This window comes from Poecilia reticulata, chromosome 13 (genome assembly GCF_904066995.2).
Source record: "Poecilia reticulata chromosome 13, P_reticulata-male-v2, whole genome shotgun sequence".
Taxonomy (NCBI): Eukaryota; Metazoa; Chordata; class Actinopteri; order Cyprinodontiformes; family Poeciliidae; genus Poecilia; species Poecilia reticulata.
Genome location: NC_088842.1, coordinates 11,013,214 through 11,025,108, shown reverse-complemented (window position 1 = coordinate 11,025,108; position 11,895 = coordinate 11,013,214). Strand labels below are relative to the sequence as shown.

Here is an 11,895-nt window from a genome sequence, read left to right as displayed (position 1 = left end):
GATTTTTTTTTCTTAATGTTTGATTTCTACCCCAGAAAATACATGTGCTCAAACTGAAGGTCAGATTTGCGTTCAATGTGAAGTTATGCCATTAAATAAAATATTTATTTTAAAGATTTTATTTCAAATTAAGCACAAATCTTACACATATGTAGTTTAAAAACATATAAACAAAAAATAGGACAAAAATAAACAAATAAAAAGCTTGAGAAAAATGCACTTTATAATAGGATTTTTATTTACGTTTTCTTCACGAATCTCAAATGGTAGTGTAACCATCAGTAAAAGTTGAAGCCCCCGTGGCATTTTACAATCAAGAGGAAAAACTTTATAATGTAAACTTTTCATAACAATAGGACCAGAGGCTAATGTCTGCACAGAAAGAGTCAGCGAGCTGGAGCAGTAAAGGAAACACTGTAAATATTTCATTTTTTTGTTGTTTTGTTTTTTTTTTTTTGTTCTTTTTTTCAGGAGTAACAAACAAATAAGGTCAGAGAACGCTCCTGAACACGATATATTTTCATCCATGCGCCTCAAGTAACATGTTAAATTTAATCTTCTTTGGATATAAGTTCAAAAATATTTCACATTTGTTTTTATTTCTATATATTCAGAAAGCACTAAATGGTAAATGTTTAGCTCCTAGAAAAAAGAAATAGAAATTGTAAAAACAATAAAAAGAAGAGACTCTCACTAAAGTTTTCTGAAACTGTTCATCATCAGTAAATTAAAAAAAAAAAACACGTACACCTCAGAGCTATCTCCTTTTCATCAAGATTGTCTCAAAATAAATGTCACTTTGAATATTTATTTACGTATTCATATTTAATACTGTAACAAAAGTGGATAGGTATAGCAATACATCATCACACTTGACACAGAGTAGCAGTGTGTCTAATTACTGCAGGATATGCTACATTAAGTTCAGACTGTAAGTATTGCATTTCATAACAGGGATAATGTGAGCGGCGAAAGGACAACTCTGGAAAAATAGAAACACGTAGCAACATTCACCTCATCATAGAAAAATAGGAAAGCTCTTATTCGGTTAATGCTGTTGCAGCATTACAGTACATGTAGTCGCAGGCAGGCTGTCTGTCTCGGATTTATTAAGCTGCCTATACCTCTGTTTTCCTTCTCTAAAGTCTCCATTTCCAATCAGTTGGCAAAGAGCTCTTTCTTTCTTTTCTTTTCTCTCTCGACTGTAAACGTACAGGCATTTAAAGCAAACTCAAACAGATGAAATCATGTGCTGACAGAGTGAGGGAGGGATGTTCAGAGATCAATTTGTCACACCAAAGAAGCAGGCAGTGGGAATTAACCTCTTGGATCTCAGACTTTTTGCTCTTTTAAAAAAAATTATAATAAAAAAAAAATCCCTCCCTCTGGTTTGCAGAGGAAACCAGGCAAGCTGGACTTTCCACTCACTTTGAGCCACAGCATTGGCAGTGTGCAGCCTTTCCACCACTAAACTCCACCGCCACGTTTTCTGATCTGCCTCGTGTAGTATGTGTAGCACCACGAAAACCTATGTACATGAGAACTATTGAATATGTTTTATGCTTACTCTGACACCAGTACGTAATTTGTCATCACATTTGCATCTTTTGGGAAAGTGAAATAAAAAAAGGCATCTCCAGCATTTTTACACAGTCCTTTTTCAAGATTAGAGAAAATAAAATAAAATAAAAATAATAAAAACACGAGGTCTGCCCCTTTTCTGACCACCGGGAGCCAAGATGGAGCAAACATTCATATTATTTGTCCAGGGTTTCTGCAAGTTTTGGTGACATTTATGAGTTTTAGAACAAAGCTGTTCCAAAAGTAAATAAAACATTTTTTTTATTCAGACACTTTTCTTACTTTAATCACTCAGATTTTTTTCCACTTACTCCATAGCTTAAGCAAGACAAATTTAACTTTCTAAGATTAAATTTGAGTTTGTTGGCTTTGCCATTTATTCCCACCTAACTTCAACATCTTATTACAGTAAACAGCTAGCTTCATGACTGTAGCTTACAGTATATTTTAGCCTTATTAAAGTTGCTGTTTTCAAGTCAACTTAAATGTACCTTTTTCCATGATGAACAAGGAGCAGATAGCGGCTCACCTAACAAAGAACCGCTTCTTTTCCTAAACTTACAATCGTCCACTTTTAAAGCAATATTTCTTTGCAGGTTTGCAGGAGAAGCTGAATGTCTGAATGGTACATTTCTTTCGACAAGGTTTATTCATTCCATGAACTATGTGATTTATGGTTTTCCAACAATGCGACAACACCTCGGTTTCTCAGCAAGAGTAAAAATTAATCGAAACAAATGTTTCCAAGCACATCTCTCAAGAAATAACATAATAAAAAGAAGATGGCACAAGCAACATCTGAATAAATGTACAAATGTAAGACATAACCAAATATAATTTGAGATCAAATTGGGAATTCTTTAAATATATATTTAAAACTTTAATGCCTAATCAGTACATATGAAATTTTGAATTTTTAATGACTTCTTAAGACCTTGCAGAAACCCTTAGTCATGCTGATGTTTTTCCAATAAGCAAGTTTATTAGATCAAAATAAAGCCTCTTTTTTCTTTTGCAAACACAATAAAATTTTTAAGCTTTTTTTGAGAACACATTTTACTAAATATTATCCTTCAAACAAACATTTCCGCAAATTTGCAAGGCGACAGTGCAGGGTAGATATGCATTGTGTGTGTGAAACTTTGACCTTTTAAAAATGAACCAAGTCACAAACACATCTGTTGACATTCACTCAGTGGAGGCGTGAAGGGGTCAGTAGCTTTGGGACAGACCTCACAAACAAAAACCACAATCTTCTAACATCATTGTTATAAACATACAATAAATGTAAATTGGATAGTGCTTTTATATTGTTTATAAAACATAAATACACATTGACAAAGGCAGTGACATCGTGCTTCATGTTCAGGGACAGGGCAGTATTTTAAATTCAATTTTTTTTCTTGCTTTATAAAAATATGTATTTTTTTGTACTTTTATCTTGTTCTTCATTGACAAAAATATCCCATTTATATCTGCAGACATTCATACATTACAATCATGGTACATAACACGTATACATATACATGTTACCGTTTAAATGTATATGCATATAAACATTTAATTCAATTTTTTTTTCTTTTCTTGTGGTGCACATATTTATGCCTCCAAAGTTGCCAAATGAAAATAAAATAAAATAAAATAATAATAATAATAATTAAAAAAAATTTAAAAAAAAAAACTGGCTACAACGCAAAACAGTAATAGTAACAGTTATGAATAAATCTCCCGAATAAATTGAACAAAACGGAAATTTGAAAATAATAATACAAAAAAAAATGGCAACAGTACAAGAGAAAGCAAGAACAATGAGTCACATAAACAAACACTGAAATATATAACAGTTTTCACTCAAACAATACAGAGGGAAAAAAATTTACAAATTCACAGGCGAAAGAAAAAGGACGCTCACTCCACAACATCAGCCCCGTGTTCTCTCTCTCTCTCTCTCTCTCTCCATTTGTTTTCTTGTTGTTGTTTTTTTCTTTCCGGGTCTTGCCTTGTGCTCGGATCGTCGTTTCAACCTCAATAAAGAAAGAAATAAACGGGCCAGGTGTCTCAGAGTGGACCACCCACTCACAATAAACGCCTCCTCAGCTCTGCACAGGGAGAACAGGGGACAGGAAGCAGAGACCACCGAGCCCAACGTTTAGAGGTTGTCTGAAACACTTTTTTAAAAAAACAAAACCAAAAAAAACAACATAAAATAAAACAGATACAAGTCCCTCCTCTGTATGAATGCATTGGTTCACATCTGATAAAACTCTGAGTTGCTGCAGCTATAACCTCAGATTTCAGAGACTTGAAAGCGCCGGTGAGAGAAAACTCAGCGCTTCGACCCCGGGCGTTGAGTTTCTGTAATGTGAAGATTTTTTTTTTTTTTTTTTTGAGGTCACATCTCCACAGAAGAGATTTCCTCTCATTTTTTGGTCCCTCTCTTTCTTTTCTTTTTTTTTTTTTTTTTTTTTTTTTACTTTATCATATCTACACCCAAAACGGATGACAGGATATTCTCCGCAGGCGTCTGTCCTCCATGCCTCCACTCAGTTCCTATTCGCTTTTGACTCTCCAGCACAGCAGATGTATCTAATCTTCACTGTGCGAACAATATGAAAAAAATGGCTCAGCAGAAGACAGTGGCATTTCGTGTCACGCTTTATGCATCCGTGTGCGTGTTAAGTGTAACGTGTAGCTGCTGTTTCAAATCGTAAAGAGGAATCTGAGCGGTGAGCTCCAAAAAGGAGAGGCTCTTCTTGTTTGGACGTCCAGATCCTTGAATGACAGGGGTGCTAAAGTGGGAAGTGTTAGTTGCGCCGGGTTTTTCACTCAAGGTCCCAGGGGCTGGAGGGGTTCTCCGGGCTCTCAGTGGTCGAGGACTTCAAAGAGAGAGGGAGAAATAAAAGAGACAGAAGAGGAGAAAAAAAAACAGAGATGGGGAGAGATGGGTCGCATGGCAGGTAGGCAGACGGTGGAAGATTGATTTTTTTTTTTTTTAAAGCAGAAAGCACAAGATTTAGAGGAGGCTGTGATACTCAGATCCTCAACTTGCCAAGTCCAAGCAGCAAATGAAGAAGCATATAGAGCAGCCGAGCAGATGGAGGGTTACGGGTGAGCGAGCGGTGTCTGTCTTCCACAAGAAAAGACCCTGAACAAATTATCCTCTGTCCCTTATTTCAGATCTGCACAAAAAATACATTCAACGACAGCGAGGACGAGGAGGGGAAAAAAAGAAAGAAAAGATAATGGACAAGAATGAAAGCAAGAGCGCTAGCAGAAGGGCAACCGACAGAGGGAACAAGGTGGGGGCGCTGGTGCGTGTTGGGGTGCAGCAATAACATCTATTTTACTCAATGAGAGTATATTAATAAGAAAAATTCATTGTGAATCAGTTTTTTAAATCAGAGCACTTTAGACTGGTAACGAGCAGTCCCTTGCAAAAGGCTTTCATGCGCCTTGAATTTTCCACACTTTGTCACTTTGTATCCAAAAGCAGCCAAGAGGCCCGTGGTATCTCTGGGGGAGCTTTAGAGATCCACAACTCAGGTGGGAGAATCTGTTTACTAAACATCAACCGGTGGTGCGTCCCGCAAGTCATTGCTCTTACAGAAAAATTCCAAGATTGACAATTTGTTGAAAGGGAGTCATAAGGAGAACCCGTCACAATTTTCAACAAGCTGCGCGTAGGGGCACAAGCAAGCGTGCGGTCGGAGTTGGCTGGCAGATGGACGGAGAGAAACGCAGAACAACGTTGGAGGATAAACGCTGGAGATAGACTTTAAGTCTGAGGTGGAAGTTTGCCTTCCTGCAGCTCAATAACTTCAAACTTACAAGCAGAGCTTTAACGGAAGAGTTTAGATCAACCGATGCGTCTGCGTTACGACGGATCTGTCAAAGTTTAGACCCAAATCCAGTTCAAAATCCATGACAGGTGCTGAGAATTGGTGTTCACTGATGATCTCCAGCCAACATGTCTGAGTTTGAGCTACTTTGAAAGGAAGAATGGATGACAATTACAGTCTCTAGAGGCACAAAGCTGTCAGAGACGTAAACCAAATGACACCAACACCACCAAAGGATTGTCTTATAAATGCACTATATCTGTGAGAAATCCGTTTCCTTTCATTTAGAAAGTATCGCCTACTCTCTGCCGGACCGTCACATAAAGTTCCAGTGAAACGCTTTGAAGTTTGTGGTTTAATGTGACAAAATGTGGAAAAGTTAAAGAGGTCTGAAGAGTCTTCCAAGGCTCTGCAGGTTTTTCGTAATGCACTTTTTATTTTTTTTTAGAAACGTATTAATCGTGCCCTGTTAAAACTATTCGACTAAATACAAAACAGGAATGTATTCTTTGCTGTAGCTCAAATGTTAAAGGTTCGATCTGATGTGCAATTTATTTATTTATTCCTTTTCTTTCTATGGCTCTTGATAGAAATATATTTCCGGACGTGTAAACTGTCACCCAATCAGGTTCGAATGATTGGCACTTTGTTTTTCCTCAATCTGGGAGACTGATTGGCACTGTGCGCGTACGTGTGTCAGCCTCTGCGTCCAGTGAGCATTGGGCGTGTGAGTGGTAATCTGTGCATGCATGTGTCTGTCGGTCAGTCAGAGCGCCAGCAGCGAAGGCGAGTTCAGGGAATCGGATGACTGCTCGCTACTGCTGTTCCGCTGGTTGGCACTGACCCCGCAGGCTCCCTCTGGGTAGGTGAACACAAATGAAGATGTGTATGAGGTGTTGTAACTGCCAATGGCGGCATCGTCATGGTTAACACCACCACCACTGTCACTGGCCATAAGGCATGGCCCACCAGGTGCTGGCTCAGCTGAGCCGTAGAAAGAACTAGAAAACTCTACCTCCTGCATCATCCCTGCTTGAGCCTGCTGCTGCTGCTGGACTTGCTGCTGCTGCAACGGAGGCTGGGGCTGTGTGGGGGCCGGGTGAGCAGAGTAGGCAGGAGGGAGATAGAAAGAGTCCTCCTTCACAGTCAAGCCCACAATGGAGACGGGAGGCGGCAGGCTCTGAGGAGCGAGCTGGGACTGCACTGAGGCCTGCTGAGCCTGCTCCTGGTACGGGATCTTGCAGTTTGGCTGGTGGGCCACCAGTACAAACTCCAGACGCTCTTTCTCCTTCTGCAGCTCGGAGATCTCGGCCTCCAGCTCTGCCTTCTCCTCCTCGAGTACGTCAGTTTCCTGAGCGGAGTGACAGGGAGCGAGAGGACGCAGGAGGGGGAACAGGAGAAAGGTGGATGAAGTGGAGTAGAAGGTGGGCAGAAAGAGGAGGAAGGTCGATGTCAGCTACACCCATTTTCTACTTGGCTATCTTTGTGAAAAGATCTACAGTTCTGGTCAGAGGTTTGCATTCACTCTTCATCAACAGACAAACAACAAGCAGCTGCAATTACTTTTAATCACCACATTTAGGGGTGCAAGTTTAAATTTACACTCCCCGACATATGCCTTAATCCACAATAATGTCTGACCGAAGGTCCCTTAGCAGGTTACAGGGATCCCATAGACATGTTGTAGCCATCGACAAACGTTTTGATCACTTATCACAACCGGCTCAAGATGGCGGTTTCAGCTAGTGTTTGGATTCATCGTCCTGCTGGAGCCCCAACAGGTCTGTGACCATCTAGCAGTTAATTTGAGGTGACGATAAAAAATCTGGAGATAGTCCTGCATTTTTTTTGTGAAGACTTTGTGAAATACACCACTACGTCAGGCAAGTGGTAAACAGTGATAGCGTGATAACATAGACTCCAATGTGTTTATCTGCCCGGCGTTCTAACCATAAGGACAGACAGCGTGGCGAAATCAAATGTGGTGGATTAGCAGTGCTTGCCAACAACTGATGGTGTAATCCAGGACAAGTTACAGGAACATCGTCTCTGCTGCCCGGAAATTGAGCTGTTAGCGTAGCATAGCAGTAATGAGACTATTATGCAGCAACAATCTTTAGTAAGAGGCTTCTTGTTGCAAGACTGTCTGTCCACAGCATCCACAGCATGAGATGAGTTAAGACGGCATTTAATTTTCCTTTGGGATAAATAACCTAATTTTGAATTGAATTAAATTGAATTGAAAGATGCCACCTCCTTGCTTGACACTTGGTTCTCTTGTCTTGGGTTTGAAATGCTCGGGCTGACTACTTCAAACCAAATCTATTGTTATTGTGGGCAAATTGGTTGATCTCTCTCTCTCCTTTCATTCCTTCTTGAAGATGTGAGTTTGGGAGCAGGAACAAAACTATTCTTTCCTACGATTGGCGTTTGCCTGGAACTGCATTCTCCCAGAAGAAACACTCTCGTGACTTGCAGGTAACATGTAAGCTGCCTTACAGATAAGTTCCCTAATTAGGTCAGAAATGCGCACGTACAATAGCTGCTCTTCAAACCTTAATTTCTTTCCCGTAACAGCTGAACACAACTTACTATTATCCAAGCCCCCGTGCACCGATGTAAACCATTATTAACATACTTCACAATGTAATGGGAGTTTAGAGAAACAGCATAATTATGATCATCACTCATTCCGGCTTCCAAAACAGGGCTCAACTCACCGATTGCAGCCTGTCTGTCAATTCCCTTCTGCGGTTTCTGCACTTGGCAGCAGCCAGCTTGTTTCTCTCTCGGCGAACGCGCCTCTTCTCCTCCTCCTCAGGTGTTAGCTGCAATCACAAAAGTAAATTTAGAGGCTGGAAGTTTTGGTTCCAACTTTGAAATATATGTGTTAATAATGGACACACTGCAATGAGCACGGTATTTTTGCATTTTGACACATAGCTTGGATTAGAAATTTCTTTCTTGTTAGCCTCAGTCGTCATCTGACCGAAGAATAAGTTGTATTGATAACAGCAAACACACGTACACTGCAAAAACACAAACTATTACCAAGTATGTTTGGTCTAATTTCTAGTGAAAATACATTAGTACACTTGAAATAAGACAAAACTAACTTACAAGTAACTTTTGATTAATATGTAGGTGTTTGTTTTAAGCAAATAATTCCTTAACTTTGATGAAAAAGTTTCAGTTCCACTGCCAGATTATTTCACTAATAGCATGGAAAAATCGCTTTGTTACTAGTGAAATAATCTACCAGTGGAACTAATACTTTTAACATTATAAAATAAGGAACAATAAAAGAAGCTCCTATTTCTTCCTGAAAGGTTAATTGTACGTTTTGTCTTATTTTAAGGACACTAAAATATTTGCACCAGAAATTGGACAAAATACTTGGTAGGATTTTGTGTTTTTGCAGTCTAAATATAATCGTAGCTGACAAATCAAAGTTTTTTTCTTTTCCACAACCCTTTACGGTGTTGTTTCTCTGAATGCTCGTGCAAAAGGAAAGGCCGTCAGGATAAGTTGTAACATTTCTACTCGTTAACCACAACCCAGAAAGTCAACAAGAATTAATAATAGTTTAATTTGACTTCCTTTGTTCTCTCTCAAATCGTTTACCTTCACTCAACATGCAAATCTTCTCAAGCACACAGACTTACTAACACACCAACATCTCCATCTTCACTCACAGACTCGTCTCGTGCACGGCGGCTGCGGGGTCTGGACTGCCGGATGGGACCCGGCGCCGGCACTGGAGTTTCTGAACTGGGAGGGGTGAAACAGGACCCCGAGGAGTAGCTGGGGCCCGGCATATCGTACGGGTCCACCAGCGACACTGGCTGGGTCATGGTCGAGGTGCCAGTGGAGCTACTCTGCCCGGAGGCCTGGGAGGAGATGAGGGTTGGTTGCACCATCCACTGCAGGTCCTGACTGGTAGTTATGGCGGTGACGGTGGGCACGAATGAACCTGGCATCTCACCTCCGACACCGCTTCCTGGCCCGCTGCCCACAATGCTCAAGCCAGCACCCGCTGAAACACACTCCTGACCGGGAAATACAACGATTTTAGATTTCAGTTACTGTGAAATTAGACTGACCGGTTAAAGACAAAATACAGGAAAAGACACTCAAAACTCATGAATCAGCAATCTAATAGAATAAAACCATGTAATCTATAATAACATTAGAAAAAAACAGGGCTCTGAAAGTTTATAAATCAAACTAGTTTAGATATAAATCTAATAATGATAGAATAGAATAGAATAGAATAGACTTTATGAACCTTTTACAATGCTGTCATCATGAAAATAATACAAAAGCATCAAAACCAGAACCAACAAAATTCTACACAACTTTCTGCCACATGCAGTTAAAATACTAAATCTGTTTTAATGTGGTTTTATTTATACCACATTAAAAAAAAAACTATTTGATAACACTGACCTGTTGAGGTGCTTGAAGAAATCCTTTATTATTATTATTATTATTATTATTATTATTATTATTATTATTATTATTATTATTATGTCGCTTACTACTAGCTCAACATTAAACTGACAATAAACTTGCTTGACTCCTATTATAATTAATTGCTCTTAGGAGTCAAAATAAAATGCAACAAACAAATGTGAAGCCTCTTAGGAGCAAAGTTAAAATATATGGAAACAACGTGTTCCTTTGCACCGTCACTACATGCTTGCACAGGAGAAAGGTAAAGTATGATCAGCAGGGGTTTCTTAGGTAACTCTTAACCAACTGGCATAATAAATTGAATTTGACTGCAACTTAGAAGAAGGATTACGTTAGAAAGTATGTATGCTTCTGAATGTCAATTATTTCTCTGAAAGTGAAAATGAATTAAAACTTTATTGATTTAGGAAGCTGAACCTACAAGTTAGATTGTGAAAATGAGATTGTAATAAACCAGTCAAAAAACGTACGTAAAGGTCATGGTTGCGTTTGTCCTATCTATCCAAGTTACACAAAATGAACTATATATGGGTCTAAAAACGCAAATAGATGGTTCAGATTTATCGCTTGTCCTTTTTTCGGGTTTATTTAGAGCCGAGGAGGAGTAGCGACTACCATTAATATTCATCTAAAAGCGTGTAAAGACATTGGGAGAGGCGGCTCGGAGAGCTGCCGACGCCGACCAATCGTTCCTCTCTTCGAACGTCTCCCTCCCTCCTTCTTCCGCCTCCCTCGTCACACCCCCGGTGTTCCCCTTGGCAACGCGACGTAGCGCTCCAAAATAGAACGCGCATTTACGTCACGGCGAGCGGAGAGCGGAGCTTACGCAGGGAGTTCCAGAGCTGCGGCGCGGCGTGCTGTTGACGGAGCACGCTGTCGGAGAGCCCTGCAGCACCGCCGCCGCCGCAAGCAACAAATCACTGGGAAACTTTGACTGAATCCACGCTCCTTACAGTCAACATAAGGCTAAACTAATAAGGCCTTTGTAGTAGATTGTGAATTATCTTACATCAGCGCGTTTGACCCAGTTTCCTTTGCTCTATTTATATCAATATGACGGCATAAAAATTGCCAATGTAGCGGTTCTGAAAAATTGCGAATAATAATAATAATAATAATAATAATAATAATAATAATAATAATAATAATAATAATAATAATAATTCAGTTGCATCCTATCTTAAGGAGCAGCAGACGCTAGCCTGTCTTTACACGAACTTACCTGCGGAGCACTGGTGGTGGGCGGGCTCCCGAAGGAGTCCACGGAGGATAGGTACTGGGACTCTATGGACGGAGACGAGCTTCCACGGGATCCGCTGTCGGGGTCGCCGGGAAACCCTTGGTACATCTCCCCGGAGGGACTGAAGGAGAAGGTGGCACCTGCGGTAACCAGGGAGCGCACGGTGTCACCTGCAGCGGCGGGGCAGCAAGAAGGTTACTAAGGGAGAGGTTAACTGTTGGGGAAAAGCAGATGATGTTACTGGCAAGAAAGTTAATTAAAGCCTAAGTCCCGATGAGGTTTCTTAAAAACAAGCCTCTTTTTATATATATATATATATATATATATATATATATAGACACACACATATCTCTTCTACGGGTAATTCTCGAAAGGAGCTGGCGTGCAGCCGCAGCCAGCTGTTTTCGAACGCACTTTAAAGTGGATACTTCCACAGTCTGTAATTTCTCTTACCGTTAAGTTTCTTGTTGTTTCCCAGTGAGATGGTCTTGGTTTCTTTCCAAAAAAGTTGCATGAAGAAACTTAATCCAACTCCTCGCGATTAGGGAAAACTCGCTCCAGCTTAACTCAATCTGCTTTTGATATGGTTCGCTTGTAAAATCCCGCGTGTTCTCTAATTTATCCGCTGTTCGAAAAAAAAAAAAAAAAAAAAAAACACTCCGCGAAGTTATAAATCCATGTACGGTCCTTTAACGGAAAGCCCGTGGCGGACGCCGGCCGGTTTTTCACGGTGCAGAGTAGTAGATGTTGTAGTCATGA

General features: G+C 40.2%; 1 protein-coding gene across 5 annotated transcripts; it reads right to left on the bottom strand.

Moving 5' to 3' along the window:
* Positions 1–2,541: 2,541 nt before the first annotated feature.
* Positions 2,542–11,729, bottom strand: fosb (FosB proto-oncogene, AP-1 transcription factor subunit). 5 transcript variants are annotated; one of them, XM_017308323.2, is made up of 6 exons: positions 11,590–11,729; positions 11,119–11,306; positions 9,086–9,469; positions 8,141–8,248; positions 6,436–6,771; positions 2,542–6,278 (listed from the first exon to the last, which is right to left on the bottom strand). In XM_017308323.2, the coding sequence occupies exons 1-6, from the start codon at positions 11,648–11,650 to the stop codon at positions 6,213–6,215; spliced, it is 1,143 nt and encodes a 380-aa protein (XP_017163812.1). In that variant the 5' UTR covers positions 11,651–11,729; the 3' UTR covers positions 2,542–6,212. The 5 variants fall into 5 exon arrangements, with proteins under 5 accessions (XP_017163812.1, XP_081470363.1, XP_008423999.1 ...); XM_081614237.1 differs by having other exon boundaries at positions 2,542–4,457; XM_008425777.3 differs by having other exon boundaries at positions 2,542–6,771.
* Positions 11,730–11,895: the final 166 nt, after the last annotated feature.